The 15434-nt window shown below is 54.4% G+C and overlaps 1 protein-coding gene and 1 non-coding gene across 3 annotated transcripts; both read right to left on the bottom strand.

The window, feature by feature from the left end:
- Nucleotides 1-255: 255 nt before the first annotated feature.
- Nucleotides 256-328, bottom strand: TRNAT-UGU. Its single transcript has one exon. It is a non-coding gene; the product is annotated as a tRNA-Thr (tRNA).
- Nucleotides 329-2734: 2406 nt separating this feature from the next.
- Nucleotides 2735-15420, bottom strand: TRIM7 (tripartite motif containing 7). 2 transcript variants are annotated; one of them, XM_033178850.1, is made up of 7 exons: nucleotides 13483-15420; nucleotides 12437-12532; nucleotides 8662-8892; nucleotides 7899-7921; nucleotides 7496-7611; nucleotides 6993-7028; nucleotides 2735-4471 (listed from the first exon to the last, which is right to left on the bottom strand). In XM_033178850.1, the coding sequence occupies exons 1-7, from the start codon at nucleotides 14002-14004 to the stop codon at nucleotides 3960-3962; spliced, it is 1536 nt and encodes a 511-aa protein (XP_033034741.1). In that variant the 5' UTR covers nucleotides 14005-15420; the 3' UTR covers nucleotides 2735-3959. The 2 variants fall into 2 exon arrangements, with proteins under 2 accessions (XP_033034741.1, XP_033034742.1); XM_033178851.1 differs by lacking the exon at nucleotides 13483-15420 and adding an exon at nucleotides 12638-12819.
- Nucleotides 15421-15434: the final 14 nt, after the last annotated feature.

Genomic DNA, 15434 nt, shown 5'->3' with positions numbered 1-15434 from the left:
CCGGGGAGCGCGCGCAGACGGAAGTGAGCGGGGTCGTGGGGAGAGGGCGCGCGGGGCCCAGGGAACCCGTGATGGAAAAGGAAGCCCGCAGTGGGTCTGACTCTTCAAGAGATAACGAAATGGTAGGCAAGTAGCCTTGCGCGGCGAGTATCGAGAAAGTGACTCTGCCAGGGTCTGGCCTCCCAGGAAGGCAGAAGTAGACTTGTATATCTTCCACTTTTCTTTTAGGAAAGAATGGGGGAAAAAAACAGAAGTAGGCCCCAGCGAGATTTGAACTCGCGACCCCTGGTTTACAAGACCAGTGCTCTAACCCCTGAGCTATGGAGCCAACTGTAAGCTTTAGTTTCGCATACAAGTAGTTGACGCTGTCTCCGGCGACACTCAGGCGCAGGCCGCTTAATCCCCGGGCGAGTTCGGTGGCGGCTGAATCCAAGCTCCTCCCCCGGCTGCAGCCATCTTGCCTGTGCGTTCGTGGCGCGGAACGACTGTTAGTACCTGGAGAGAGTTCCGCGAAGACTGTGCCGGCGTTGGGCGCGCGCGCTAGCGGGAGCTGTTATGGCGGGGCGGTACCGCCGAGCTCGGAGCTGTGAGGAGCGCCCTGGGTCTTGGGCGGGGCTGGGGGGCAGGGAGAGGCGTGCGCAGGATTGGGGAGCACGTTTTGCGTCTCCAGGTCAAGGCTATGGAAAGGTCAGGGAATGGTGTCAGTGCGCCCCTCCTGCAGGGAGTCCGGGTCCGAGAGGTTAGGGCGGGACCTGGGGCGAGCTGGGTGGTGGGGGAGCAGTGGGGGCAACAGGAGGTGGAGGCCGACAGGGAGCGGGCCGGGAATCTGGACGGCCAGGTGTTTGGAGGCTCTGGGGCCGGAAGGGTCCAGGCGAGGTTGCGAGTGGGTGCTAGCCCCTGTCTCACATTTGGATGAATTAGGAAAATGCAGCTTTTAGGGCACACCCTGACATGTTCTGTCAGGGCCCTTAGGGCCGAGATGGGCGGATCAGGAGGTCAGGAGATCGAGACCATCCTGGCTAACATGGTGAAACCCCATCTCTACTAAAAATACAAAAAAAAAAAACTAGCCGGGCGAGGTGGCGGGCGCCTGTAGTCCCAGCTACTCGGGAGGCTGAGGCAGGAGAATGGCGTGAACCCGGGAGGCGGAGCTTGCAGTGAGCAGAGATTGCGCCACTGCACTCCAGTCTGGGTGACAGAGCGAGACTCCGCTTCAAAAAAAAAAAAAAAAAAAAAAAAAAGGGCCCATGGGGCGGAGGAGAGGGGAAAAGAATGAGGGCCAAGCCTGGCAAAGGATAGAAAGTGGTGGGTGTAGGAGGTGGACCTTGGTCTGGTGGCCTACCCTGCCCTGTGCTCCCTACAAGGCCGGGTGACTTGGGTCACTGGGCGGCCAGAGGCAGGCCCTAGGTGCCCCCTAGTCTGGATGCTGAGGGGCCCTGTGAAGGTCTGGCGGCAGAGGCCTGGGCTTATGGCTCAGCAGCTAGGACTGATGGGTGAATAAGAAGGGCCCAAGTTAGGCCAGTTGTTCTCACAGACCCAGAGGTCTCTAGAGTTTATGATGCCCAGAGTCTAGGAGAGGGAAATGCACACACGCGCCCTCGAGGACACCAGCATCCTGACGTCCAAGTTACTGCACTGCCCTGATTACCAAGAAAGAACATCTCTTCTATATGCAATTGGGACGGTCAGTAACTGTTGTTACATTTCTTCAGATATATAGATATGTATGTAGTTACTCTGCAAACACACTCTGATAGACACACGGTTGCACTCATGGACACAGAAACGGAAAATAAACATGTGGACAGCTACTCCCATTCCCCAGACCTGACCCTCATGTGACGCCTCCCCCAGACATTGTACTTTTTGGGACCTGTAATGTGTGTTGTGATGCCCAGCACATTTGTTGGATGGTACAAAGGGAATTATAATACTTAATCAAAAAGCCATACAAGCCAGATAACATTAGGGCTCAACGGTAACAATAGGCGATTTAGTTAGGAGATTAATGTTAGAGATTGGTTTTCGTTGTGGAAATCAGTGGTATTCAAATGCCTGAATTGGCTACCAGGTTTTAGAGTTACTCTCCATGTATGAGCAGACCATAGGATTCACTCTCTGGAATGCTTCTGTAGGCAGGACTTTGGAATGACCCTGTCCTCAGCCTGGAGGATACAGTATTCTGATTGTCTGATGCTGTGTCAACTGGGCCTGCCTTGGATAGTGTCATGCCTGCCCCATGAGAACCTTATATGCAAAGTGAGCTTGAAGCATCTCAGAGACAGAGCACTGAAGCTCCATGTCACAGGGCTATTCAGCTATCATTGCCCCTGCTTGCCAACACCGCTGTCTACATAAGCTGTGTGGGACAGAATTAGGTCCAAGTCTGGTATTCTCTTCATCTAATCTGGTAGCCAGGTAGCGAGGGAAGAAACCTGTGGCCTTTGTCTAAATACAAGGTGGTTAATATTTAACAACAAATCAACAATAGGGTATGATCAAACTGACTTGGGTCTCTTTGCAACACCTGAACCTTATGCACATGCTCATAAATGCCCTCTCCAAAATACACACACACACACACACACACACCCCACCCAGGAAAGGTGAGATACAAATGCACACTTCTTCCATATATAAACATGCATGCTCATTCACTCTGGCAGAAACCCTGGCTCACACTTACGCTCCTGTGCTCGGATCCAGGGAGTAGAAAATGAGCCAAGCCAACTCTAAAGACAGCTCACAGTCTTCATTTTCATCCCCTCACTCCCTTCCCAGGGCAGTGCTGAGCAGGGAGCAGCCCACTGCCACCCTTCCAGAAGCCCAGCTATCCAGAAGCTTGAGAACAAGTAGACAAGGGGCTGAGGCTGGCCAGGGGAATGCCCTTCAGGGCATGGGCTGAGAAGGCCTTGGCACCAGGGTGCTCTGCTCTTGGCATTTTCCTGAGTCTGTCAGGATCATGTTTGTGCTCTGTACGTTGCTTAGAGCTGGCTGCATCTTTAAAATTGTAAGTGCCAACTTGTGTTTTATGTTTCAAAGTTCCAGAAGCAAAAACAAACAAAAAAAGTTTGGGTACAGCGGCTAACACCTATAATCCCAGCCCTTAGGGAGATGGAGACTAGAGGATCACTTGAGGCCAGGAGTTCAAGACCAGCCTGGGCAATATAGCAAGACCCAGTCTCTTAAAAAAAAAAATTAGAAAGAATAAAGTTCCAGAAGCTTTGCTGTCCTTATCCAAGCAGAGTTTGTACTTTGGCACTGGAAAGTAGGGGAGTCAGGTGTTTGTGGGAGCACATGTGGGTTGTTGCTTTGGTCAGAAAGCACCCATCACTCTGTATCCTCCGGCTAAGGAGTGCTGGAGAGCTGTGATGCCCATTGTCCCGGGCTTCTCCCTCAAAGACAGGCCAAGGGTCTCCTTCCAGTTTTGGCTGGGACTGTCCTCTGAGCTGGGAGCACAGGGCTTTGTAGCTGACCTGTCAGGCCAGCTGGATCCAGAGGTCCCACAACCTCTCAAGGCAGAACTGGAAGCTGTCCAGAAGGCAGCAGCCATGATAACAAACCTGGTTGGCCTGGGCCCAGACCTGTCCCCTGGCAACAGAGAACAGCACGACTGGCTTTGACATTTTTTAGGGAGCCAGAGCCCTTCCCAGTCAGGGCAGAAGCCCCCTGGAGAGCTGGGCTCCTGACCTCACCAGCTTCCACCTCCTGAAGGCTCTGGCCAAATCCACGTGTGACCTCAGGAGGGGAACAGCCCCAGGAGGCCAAGGCCCCTGTCCCTGCCCAGTTGGCCACAGTCTCAGTCTCCTGCCTCGCGATTGTGTCTATAGCAGCCTCTCTTGGGCAGCCGGGTCAGTCAGGAGCACAGAGGGCAGACCCAAGACGGACTAGGCAGCTCTGGGGAGGTGACATCGCTTCCCGCCGACAGCCCAGAGACAGGAGCTCCCCAGCAGTGTCCCTCAAGGCCAGATTCGCAAGTAGGTGCCCGTGGAGCAAACAGAGAAAAGCGGGAACACGCGCTCCTGGAAGTTGACGCGGAAGGTGTAGAGGTGGCGCATGTCCTCCACAGCGTAGAAGGACACGGCTCCCACCTCGAGGTCCAGGGCCACCCGCACGCGTGACAGGTGCCCGCAGCTGAGGGGCGAACGCTCGGGGCTGGTCACGGCCCAGTACTGGCCGCCGTTGAGCTGCAGGGCCCAGACGCCCTCCTCGGGGGTGAAGGGCGTCAGGCCCTTTCGGCGCACGCTCTCACGGGCCACGCCAAAGGCCCAGCCGTCCTTAGAGCCCACCTCCACCTCCCAGTGATGCCGGCCCGAGGAGAAGCCGCAGGACGCCAGGACGCGGGTGTTGGTGTCGAAGCGGCGGGGGTAGTTGGGCAGGTCCTGGGCCTGCTCGCCGAGGCGCACGCTCTTAAGATCCAGAGAGAGGATGAGGCGCGGGTTGGCTGTGTCGGGATCCAAGGTGAGCTCCACTGCAGACAGAGACAGGGAGAAATGTCCCCACGCAGGCAGGCCCCTGGCTACTCTTTGCAGGGCTGCGCCCGACCTTGCTTTGCAACCTGCCTGACTTTCCCTCTGGAATCCATCGAGCACCCAGCGCCAAGGCCCAACCAACCCCCATGCTCTGCATCCCAGATATTTTGCTTCCCACCTACCCGACCACTTAACAAGTACTTACTGAAATCAAACAAATGCAATAGGTGGGCCTGATCTGAACCCCAATTCAAACAGATGGGGATATTTGAATGCTAGACATTGGAAAGAATCATTAATCTGTCCAGGTGTGATGACTGCTTTGTGGTTATGTTTTACAAAGTCTGTTTCTTTAGAGATAATACACTGAGGTATTTATGTCAATAATATGTTGACTCTGATGCTTTAAAATAATACAGTAGGCCGGGCGCGGTGGCTCACGCCTGTAATCCCAGCACTTTGGGAGGCCAAGGCGGACAGATCACCAGGTCAGGAAATTGAGACCATCCTGGCTAACACGGTGAAACCCTGTCTCTACTAAAAATACGAAAAAAAAAAAAATTAGCCAGGGTAGTGGTGGGTGCCTGTAGTACCAGCTACTCGGGAGGCTGAGACAGGAGAACGGCGTGAACCCGGGAGGCAGAGCTTGCAGTGAGCCAGATCTCGCCACTGCACTCCAGCCTGGGCAACAGAGCAAGACTCCGTCTCAAAATATAGATAAATAAATAAATAAATAAAATAATATGGTAGGGCCGGGTGCCTTGACTCATGCTTGTAATCCCAGCGTTTTGGGAGGCCGAGGCCAATGGATAACATGAGGTCAGGAGTTTGGGACCAGCTTGGCCAACATGGCAGAAAACTTGTTTTGTATTTTCTCTAGTAAAAATACAAAAATTTGCCCAGTGTGGTGTCCTGTGCCTGTAATTCCAGCTGTTTGGAAGGCTGAGGCATGAGAATTGCTTGAACCCAGGAGGCAGAGGTTGCAGTGAGCGGCGATCAGGCCACTGTACTCTAGGATCTCACTCCAGAGCAAGACCCTGTCTCAGAAAATGAAATAATCCCTTAAGAAGTGGATAGCAGTGTCTATGAAAACTATGGCCACTAATTGATCACTGCTGAAGGTGAGAGATGGGTATGTAACCTTCTTTACACTCTTCTCTCTACTTTTGAGTATGTTAGAAGTTTTTCATAATAAAAAGTTAAGGCCAGGTATAGAGGCTCATGCTTGTAATCCTGGCACTTTGGGAAACAGAGGTGGGAAGATAGCTTGAGCCCAGGTGTTGGAGACCAGCCTGGGCAATATAGTGAGATACCCGTCTCCATAAATCATAGAACATTTAGCCAGGCATGGTGGTGTGCTCCTGTAGTCCCCACTACTCGAGGACGCTGAGGAGAGAGGATCGCTTGAGCTTGGCGGGTCGAGGCTGCAGTTCCACTGCACTCTACCCTGGGCAACAAAGCGATACCTTGTCTCCAAAAAAAAAAAAAAAACTTAAAATATGTACATTTACTGTGAGCACTACTACGTTCCAGGCCCTGGGGATACCACAGAGTATCAGAGTAGTCTTGCCTGCCTGCAGCTTCCTTCCCACAGGGAGAGGATTAAGGATAGAATATCAACATAGAAGATGAGAGGAACCAGAAGAGCAGGCTGTAACTTCAACCAGAGTAGCCAGGGAAGACCCTCACTGCAAAGGGGCATCGAGCAGACAGATATAAAGAAGGCAAAGAAGTGGGCCACGCGACTGGCTGGGGAAGCATGTTCCAGGTAGGGGGCTGGGGTGGGGGAGCCTGGCAGTGCAAAGGCCCCGGGATGGGTGTGTGCTTGGTACACTGAAGGAACAGCAAGGAGGATGTGTAGCTGCATGGAGTAGAAGGGGTGTGCAGTGAGGCCAGATCCCTTGGGCCCTTGAGACCACCATGAGGACTCTGACCTTTAACAGGTCAGAGGGGCTGTGGCAGGGCTCTGAGCAGAGGAAAGTCTGGTCTCATTCAGGTGGTTTAGGTGGCACCCAGGCACACTCTGATTTAGCTCAGACATCAGCATCAGGAATATGTGCCCTCCCCTCCCCTCCCGGTGTTGGATCCCACACACTCTAGAGCTCTGCAAGAGTAAGAACAATATTCCTTCCAGTCTTTAGCTTCCCCTTGCTTTCCTGGTCCCCTGTATGCACCCCATCCCCAGGAGAGGTTTCCGTCCGTCTTGGAGTGGGGACCGGGGAGAGGCTCACCCAGGTGGCCGAGAAGCCTTTCCCAGTCTGAGTATCTCGAAGTACAGGGCATTCCTGCTCCTAACTGACCTGTAGCATTTGGGCCAACAGGCCCCACTGCCATCTGAGGGTGTCAGAGCTCCCAGGATGGGGAGGGGGTGGCATGAGGGACGGGACAGAGGAACAGGGTTGCCGAGGTGGGTGGGTGGAAGGAACCGACCATATGCAAAACCCTGAGATGGTCACCAGCAGGGAGTAGGTTCTCCATGTGGCAGACAGTCCATACTCGCCATCACAGCACCGTCCCTACCTTTCTCCTCTTTCTCCAGCTCGCCCCGCAGGTCCTCTGAGGAGGAGAAACAAAGCAAGGCGTGCGTGATACGGGAGATGATATGGCAAGGTCACCAGCTCTTTATAGCCCAGCTGACTCATTCATTCCCCAGAGACTCCTAAGGCCAAGAGTGAACGTGCAGGCACAGGGCCAAGCATGGGGAGCCGGGGGCAGGGGGCCCATACCCAAGCATTCTAGTTCTACCTGAGTAGCTCTGAGTTCAGCTCCCCTGCACATCCCTCTTCCTACCCCCAGTCCCCCAGCAGGACCCCTCTACCCCATCTGTCCCCATGAGAAGCTGCCTGCCCTGTGGGGACCTGACTAGATTTGCCACCACAGCCCCTACACCAATCTGGCCATGGCACAGCCAGCTCCTATGTTCACACACAGCTTCTGGAAAGCACCCCCAGGGACCCCTGAGCTACCAGGAACCCTCCACCACCACCGCACTACGTGGCCCAGCTCAGCGCCCAGGGCCCTACCTTTGAACTTCTTCAGCATCCCTTTTAAGACAAAGGTCTTGAGAGAAACATTCCAGACTTTATTCTTCATCTCAGAAGAGACTGTGGTTGGCTTGGGGCCAGGCACATTGCTGCACCTGCAGGACAAGGGCTCTAGAAGGGCCTGTCTGCACAGTTTTACTCCCACAGGCTGTGACAATTAGGATGGCGAGGTCGTCTTGGCAGAAAGAGGTAGAAAAGGGAGAGCCAGACCTCATGCAGGAAAACCCATGGCCAGGCAGGTGGGCATTCGTCTCAGAAGGTCCCCGGCAAGCAAGTCGGGGGATCAGGAGGTGAGAGGCCAGGGGCCAGGAAATAAAGAGAAGGCTCAGTGAAGAGAGAAGAGGCAACTTAGAGAGGCCCCAGGAGCTGTGAGGTCACTCACCTGCTCAGCGTGCTTTTGAATTCCTGGAAGGAAAGATAGAGGAAACCAAATCAGGTTTCCTCCATTCACCTCTGAGAAACAAAGCTTGCCCCTTGCTGTGCCTCCAAGGTGTAAGCAGCAAGCAGGTGTGCCATGCCTCACTGCCTGCATGGACTTAGGTGACAGCAGCTTGCAGTGACTACTGGCTGCAGGGTGTCTCAGCCACGCAGTGGACCTCACCCTTTGCCACAGCTCTTCGCATGCTTTCTATCTTTGCTCCTTGCTTTATTACAGAATTACAATTCTGTAATAAAGCTGTACAGCTCTCCCATGGGACCCCGTGCTGCCTGTGTCCTGGAAACCACCTGAGGGAGGTCACAGCCCTCATGCACCTCCTGCTCACTCAGCCCAGTAATGACTGTTCTTAACCTGACTGTGGATTGTGAAGTTTATCTAGTGGTTTATAACTTTTTTTTTTTAGTGAAATAGAATAGAAAACATCAAAGTGCATACGTGTAGCAAAGGTGAGTATTATCTTCTGAGACTTTTGTCTCGAGCACGTGATTCTGAAATACGATATATATTATTGTGGCTCATAGTCAAGAAAGTTTTATCACATCCCTCTAGACCTCCAACCCCAGGAAAATCAGGGCACTTCCCTCCAGTCGCCTTCAGCTCCAGATCGTGTGATTCTCCTGAACCCCCAGGACTGATACTGTCCTCTAGCTGTCGGTCCTGATGCTTTTGGGTAAATGACTTGAGCCCCTGGCTAAGCCAGACTTACCTGGAGAAAGTCAAGGTCAGGCTTTTGAGCTGTCTCCTGGATCTGGCTGCTGAGCTTGGACAGCTGGGTGATCTCAGCACCGAGCTGGGCCAGGTTCTCTTTCTGCTTCTGTGCCACCTCCTGGGACAGTTCCTCCAGGCGGCTTCGCAGCCGGCCCTCCTGCTCCACTAGGAAGGCCCTCAGTGCCTGGAACTCTGCCCCCACCTTCTCCTGCTCCGCTGCCATCTGCTTCTGTCCCAGGAGGGGAAGTTGGAGAGGTAGGGGACTTGAGCATGGAGACATAACATTTGGCCAGTGGCCTGAGTCATCCCACAGGGCAAGGCTTCATCCCTGTCACTACTGGGGGATCAGAGACACACCCACCTATGCAGGCAGTGCATGCTCTTATTTTCAATGTCCCAGCTCCAAGCAAGCTGTACTCTCAACACACGCTCTTTTCTCCCTTGCGACAGATGTGCCCACACGTGTCTGGGGACCTGCGCTCCACCACCTAAACCAAGGCAGCATCATACTCCCCCCAGAACTACACCAAGTGGCAGTTTCCTCACTTGAAAAGCAGAAGGGATAAATTAGTACCTCCTGGGGCAACCATAGGATTAAACTGAGATTGCCTTTTCCTCCTTAAGCACGTTAATTTCATCACTCTCAAACTTCTTCTCTTCACTTTGTTTTCAAAGGCCATGTTCCCTGTTTAGCAGTTATAATGGTAACACATGCTCAAAATACAAAACTTGGGAGATGTAGGAAAGTAGAAAGAAGGAAGAAAAGTCTGATGCCAGTGACCAGAGGTAGCAGCACACCCCCAAGGAACTAAGTGAGAATATGCTGTGTGCAAGCTTGAATTCTGTTCTTTCCGTTAACAGCATACATGGGATTTTTTACTCGAGTTTTCAGATGCAGACTCATGCCCTGATCTCTTGATTTTTTATAGGAACACACGTGTGGTACTCAGGATGTCCCACCAAGAAGTTCCTCTTCCTTAAAACTCCTGGATGGAGGAAGGGAGTCCTGGGAAGCTGGGAGACCTGGGTTCAGGTGTCGCACAATGCCCCCACCTTTTCTTCAGCTTCCAGGCAGACTGCAGTAGCCCGGAGAGCCTTATAGGTATTAACTCCCTCAACCCTGACGGCAGCCCAGTGAGGTGGGTGCACTTCCCCCCAAGTCTTACAGGTGAGGAGACAAAGACAGACACATCACCAGGAAGTGGTAAGCCAGGCTTCTAGGCCAGGGAGGCAGAACCCAGAATCTGAGCTTCTGGCAGCTACATCATATTGCCTCACAAGGAAATAACATAAGTGAAACAGTATTTGCCAAAATACTCTACACCAGGGTTTCCCAACCTTGACGCAGGTGACATTATGGGCCAGATACTCCTTGGTTGTGGGGGGCTGTCCTGCGCCTCGTAGGATGTTTAGCAGCCCCTCTGGCCTCTACCACTAAATGCCAATAGCATCCTTATCCCATTGTTGACAACCAGAAATATAGTATCTCCAGACTCTGCCAGATGTCCCCTGGGGCAGGAGTATTTTCAAATAAGAGTATTCCTGCTCCCTTTTATGTTGCAGCAACAGTTGGACTCTACCTCTGATGTTTCATTAAGCAGGGTATTTAAATGATACGAGCATCGTAAATCATAGAAGTAGTTTATCACTGTAAAGAAGAGGTGGAGCTTGGCCGGGCGCGGTGGCTCAAGCCTGTAATCCCAGCACTTTGGGAGGCTGAGACGGGTGGATCACGAGGTCAGGAGATCGAGACCATCCTGGCTAACACCATGAAACCCCGTCTCTACTAAAAAATACAAAAAACTAGCCGGGCGAGGTGGCGGGCGCCTATAGTCCCAGCAACTCGGGAGGCTGAGGCAGGAGAATGGCGTAAACCCAGGAGGCGGAGCTTGCAGTGAGCTGAGATCCGGCCACTGCACTCCAGCCTGGGCGATAGAGCAAGACTCCGTCTCAAAAAAAAAAAAAAGAAGAGGTGGAGCTCACACCTGTAATCTCAGCACTTTGGGAGGCTGAGGGGGGCGAAGTTAGGGGAGGAGGTTGCTTGAGCCCACAAGTTCCAGACCAGCCTGGGCAACATAGGAGACTACCCCCAACCCCAGCTCTACAAAAAATAAATTAAAAATTAGCCAGGTGGAGTGGTGCACACCTGTAGTCCCAGCTACTCAGAAGGCTGAAGTGGGCGGGGGGGGGGGGGGTCGCTTGAACTACTCCAGCCTTAGTGACAAAGTGAGACTCTGTATTAAAGCAAAACAAAACAAAACAACAACAAAAATGAATGTGGGGGTGATGGATGGATGTTGGGAGCGGATAGAGATGGAAGGTGTTAAGCAAGGCCTGGGGACTCCAGTCAGAGACCATGAAGCTGCCACCGGTGCCTGGGAAGGCCCTCTGGTTCCTAGATGTCAACCAGTGGCGGCAGAGCTGCACTGGAAGTTGTTTCTCCAGCGGAGGAGGGATGAAGGTCTGGAGGGTGAGCTCTTCACCATGGAGGGAAGTGAGTGATTGGGTGGGAAGGTCTGGGATGCACATGTGGGAAGGTCTGGGATGCACGCTGGATGCAGGCACCACAGATGTAGTTGAAGGTCTGGAAAGGACCCTAGGGTGTCTGAACTCCAGGCTCCTCCTCCACCCCTCCCTGACATTGAGGATGGGAGGGTCCTCTAGTTCACCTTCCTCCAGTTCCCTGCCTTGGCAGGCCCTAGTAGATCCTTTCACTCTGTTTGTTGTTGTTGTTGTTGTTTGATGGATTTTCACTCTTGTTGCCTAGGCTGGAGTGCAGTGGCATGATCTTGGCTCACTGCAACCTCTACCTCCTGGGATCAAGCTATTCTCCTGCCTCAGCCTCCCGAGTAGCTGGGATTACAGGCAATGCACCACCACACCCGGCTAATTTTGTATTTTTAGTGGAGATAGGGGTTTCTCCATGTTGGTCAGGCTGGTCTCGAACTCTCAACCTCAGGTGATCCGCCCTCCTGGGCCTCCCAAAGTGCTGGGATTACAGGTGGTGAGCCGCGGCACTCAGCCAATCCTTTCGTTGTTTCAACATTTATTTACTGAGCTAGGAACTGAATTTGCAAGGTAGAAAATGACCGATGGTGATTCATGTTTGCTTATCTTAACCAAAATTAGTCCCCATTTCACTTTCCTGTTCTACTCTAAGGAAGATAAAATATCATTCCAACTTGGGGTAGAGGCAGGTGCCAGTATGCAAGACCCTGGGCTGTGCACCAGGGGCTACTGTAAACTCAAGACCCCAAACTTCCTCAGTCTGCCAGAGCCAGGAAGCAGCTCTGACACCCTCTAGCCCCTTCTCCCTTAACCTCAATTTCAAATAAAAAAACTCTGAAAATGAAAATTTTTTCACTACTCTTTTGTTGATAAAACATCCCATGAGGCTCTTTATCGTATTAATAGTCCCATTTATTGAATATTCGTGTTTCTCTGCAGAAATATTAATGTGTTCAATTACAAGATGCTTCCATAGGCCCTAACTGGTATGTAATATCAGAGTGACTGTATGTCCTGATTCGCTGGGACAGTTCCAGTTTAAGCCAGTTGTTTTGCAATAATTATTTTAGCACACCTTTTCACTTTAAAAAGATCTGGTTTGTATAGTAATTATATGGTCACCCTATATAACATGCACTCTTTTATCTTTCTGAAATCTATTATGCGGTTCCATAGCACACACTCCAACACCACACACACTGAGCCCTGGTGCTGAGTAGGCCTCTATAATCTCCCACGGGGTGCCGGGGGGGTGCCTGGCTCACCAGGAGCTCCTTGCTCTCCTTCTCTTCCGTGGACCGGAACACCTCATAGTCCTCCAGTTCCTTCTTCAAGACCCTCAGCCTGGACTCCAAGAGCTCCTGTAGGTGAAGGGAAACAACATGAGGTTGGGGGGGAGGGGATTCTGGAAACCCCCACCTCTGCCTTCCTGGAGCCAGCCAGGAGAAAGGGAAGGCCCCGCTCACTGAGGGGGAGGCCGGGTAGAAGTCTCTCTACAGGTTGCAGGTTACACTGCGAGGGGACTCTGAAGGTCTCGGGATCTTGCTTCCCCGAAAGCATCTGCTGGACCAGCCAGACTGAAACATAAGCCTCCAGCAGCCCTACCCCTAGTCGTCTCCTCTGCTCTCCGCCCCGCCATCAGGAAGCCCTGTGGGTGGGAGAGTTGGAGCAGGATGGGCCAGCAAGGAGAGACTGGGGACTGCCGCCCGAGCCTCCCCGCCGCGCCCTCACCCCTGCACACACCCTCGTTGAGGCTCAGCGAGAAAATAGCAAAGAAAGGGCGCTCAGAATCCACAGCCTTGGCATAGTCAGACGGCTCTCGGTGCACTGCTTAACCCAGGAGCCCCCTCCCTGGACCTCTTGGCGAGGTCCTCCCACTCAATTCCGCGAGGTGGGGACTTTGAGCAGAGCCGGCTTCAGGGAAAGAGATAAGAGTGGGGGCAGCGGCTGCGTGGCTGTGCCGGAGACGTCCCGCGGGCGCAGAGCTGCGGAGACGCCGACCAGGCTAGAGGCTCTGAACAGACAGGAAAAACATCGCCAAGTCCATGGGGTACGTCGCGCAGGCAGCCCAGTATCTGGCCCAGAGGGAAACGCAGTGGGAATGGGGTGGGGGTATTGGTGATGTTCGAGGTGACAGAGAACCGCGCTCAGCCGGGGAACCCGTGCTGGCCTTCCTGGACTAGGAAAAAGAAGGGAGGGGCTCACCCGGGCCTCCTGATGGACAGTATGTTCTCTGCACCGCGTGCGCGGGAGCGCGGGACCAGGGCAGGGGGTCCCGGGGACCCACAGGGTCGGTGCGGGCTGCGCTCACCTTGGCCTCCTGCACGGCCTCGTCCAGCGGCAGCACGGCGTGCTCGCGGTGCTCGCGGGCGCGGTCGCACACCACGCAGATGGCGCGTCCGTCGTCCTGACAGTAGAGCTTGAATGGTTCGCCATGCTGACCGCACCGGGCAGCTGCTGCTCCGGCCGAGGCCGCCTGGGACCCGTGCTCTCCCGGGGCGGCCGCGGGCAGGCTGAAGCGCCGTAGGAGCGCGGCCACGGCGGCCAGCTGCCGGTTGGGCCTCAGCTGACTGGGGCGCGCGGGCTCGCGGCACTGCGGGCAGGGCAGTGGGAAGGGCGGCGCGCGGGTCATCGCCCCAACAACCCCCGCGCCCGGGCGCTCCCAGCAGCGCCCTATGCAGGCGCGGCAGAAGCTGTGGCCGCACTCGACGGACACCGGCTCACGAAAGAGCTCTAGGCAGATAGAGCACGTCGCCTCGCCCTGCAGCTCTGCCGCCAGCGCTAGAGCCTCGGCCCCGGTGCCGGGGCCGGTCCGCGGCCCCACAGCCGCCATGCGCGCTCTCCGCGCTCTCGGATCTGGTAGCCCCTGGGCGGCCACTCCACCTCACAGGACGCAGGTCGGAGCCCGACGTCCGAGCTGACCGCCAAGTACCCACTGGGAGAGGAAGGGCGGGGCTGCCACTGGGCAGGCAAAGACTTGAGCCCAGGGCGCGCCCGGCTGGGAGCCGGAAGGGGAGGCGCACGTTGGTTACGGGCCGGGAGGCACTGGGCCATTCAAGTGCGGGACAGCGCCCTGCGCCCCGGACCTGCGCTCCACCAGCCCCCGCCTTGGCCAGCGGCCTCCCGGTCGCCCCAGTCCCTCAGCCTCTCTAGGCCGCCCCAGCCTGACCCAGTCAGCCGCGGGAAACGGGCCGCGACAGGTGGGCGCACAAACCCTGCCGGGCGCCACTCCCGGTTTCCGACCGAGGCTGACCCAGCATCGCCGGAGCAAGGGCCTGGCACTCGGGCCACGGTGTCAGGTTCCCCTAGCGCAGGTTCGCCCCGGCCCTGAACTGAGCTAAATTTAGAGACTGGAACCTGGCCCTGTCCCGTCACGCTCAAGCGTGGCCTTGTATCCACTCCATTACCTTTTCTGCGACTGTCCTCTCCCTTCTTTACTCTTTACTTAATATTTGAACAAATACATTTATAATTTCCCATTTTATTCAGTATTATTTCACCCCCACACACACAAACCTCAGCGCTCTCTTGTCCCCCAGCTGTCTCCACAGCCCCGCTGCAGAACTGCCTGTGTTACCCGCTTCCACACCCTCTCTCTGTGTTCACTCTGGAGGCCACTTCGATCAGGCTTTCGCCCGCACCCTCCTCAGAAACTGGCTTGGTAATGTTACTGGGAACTTCAGCAATTCTAACCCAAAGGCGAAGACCTCGCCTCACCTCCCTCCTCCCGGACTTCCCTTCTCAGGGCTGTGTCCCCGACCCTTCCTGCTGTTCCTGAACTCCGTGGCCTCTGCGCTGGCTGTTCCCCTTGCGTGGACCTCTTTTCTCCCACCACGTGCATGCTCCTTCCCACCTCATTCAGGTCTTGTTTCAAACGTCTCTGCCCACGAAGCCCGCCCCGAACGCGCACACTGTGTAAAGTCGTCTCTTAGCGCGCTCCCCTTTCTGGGCTGGCTCTGTGCCCGCACTCTGTCTCCTCTGGAATGGCAGCTTTAAGATGGACTGTACCAGGTTTGTTCACGGCTGAATCCTGTTTTTAGAGCAGTTCTTGGCAAGCTCAGTAAAGTTTTCTTGGATTAAACGTGGTTCAGAATTCAAAAGATGAGCCGCAGTTCACGGTGAAAAGTAGGCCCATCGCCTGTGTCCCAGTTCTTTCTTCATCCCGAGCAATCAACTTTACAATTCTGGATTACATTAATCAAATATTCCGTATTTTATCGCCTCGACCCCCCCTTTTAAAAAACAAAACGTAGCATCCTGCAC

This window comes from Trachypithecus francoisi, unplaced genomic scaffold (genome assembly GCF_009764315.1).
Source record: "Trachypithecus francoisi isolate TF-2019V2 unplaced genomic scaffold, Tfra_2.0 Lachesis_group2, whole genome shotgun sequence".
NCBI lineage: Eukaryota > Metazoa > Chordata > Mammalia > Primates > Cercopithecidae > Trachypithecus > Trachypithecus francoisi.
The sequence above is the reverse complement of the archived record's forward strand: the minus strand, read 5'-3'. Positions and strand labels throughout refer to the sequence as shown.

Bases quoted from the DNA above. Each gene is read 5' to 3' on its own strand.
- TRIM7 (XM_033178850.1), bottom strand. From the start codon at position 14,004: ATGGCGGCTGTGGGGCCGCGGACCGGCCCCGGCACCGGGGCCGAGGCT. The intron at 8,893-12,436 runs GTGAGCCAGGCA...CTCCTGGGACAG, and splicing joins AGGAGAGCAAGGAGCTCCTG to AAGCAGATGGCAGCGGAGCA. The intron at 7,922-8,661 runs GTAAGTCTGGCT...CTTTCCTTCCAG, and splicing joins CTGACCTTGACTTTCTCCAG to GAATTCAAAAGCACGCTGAG.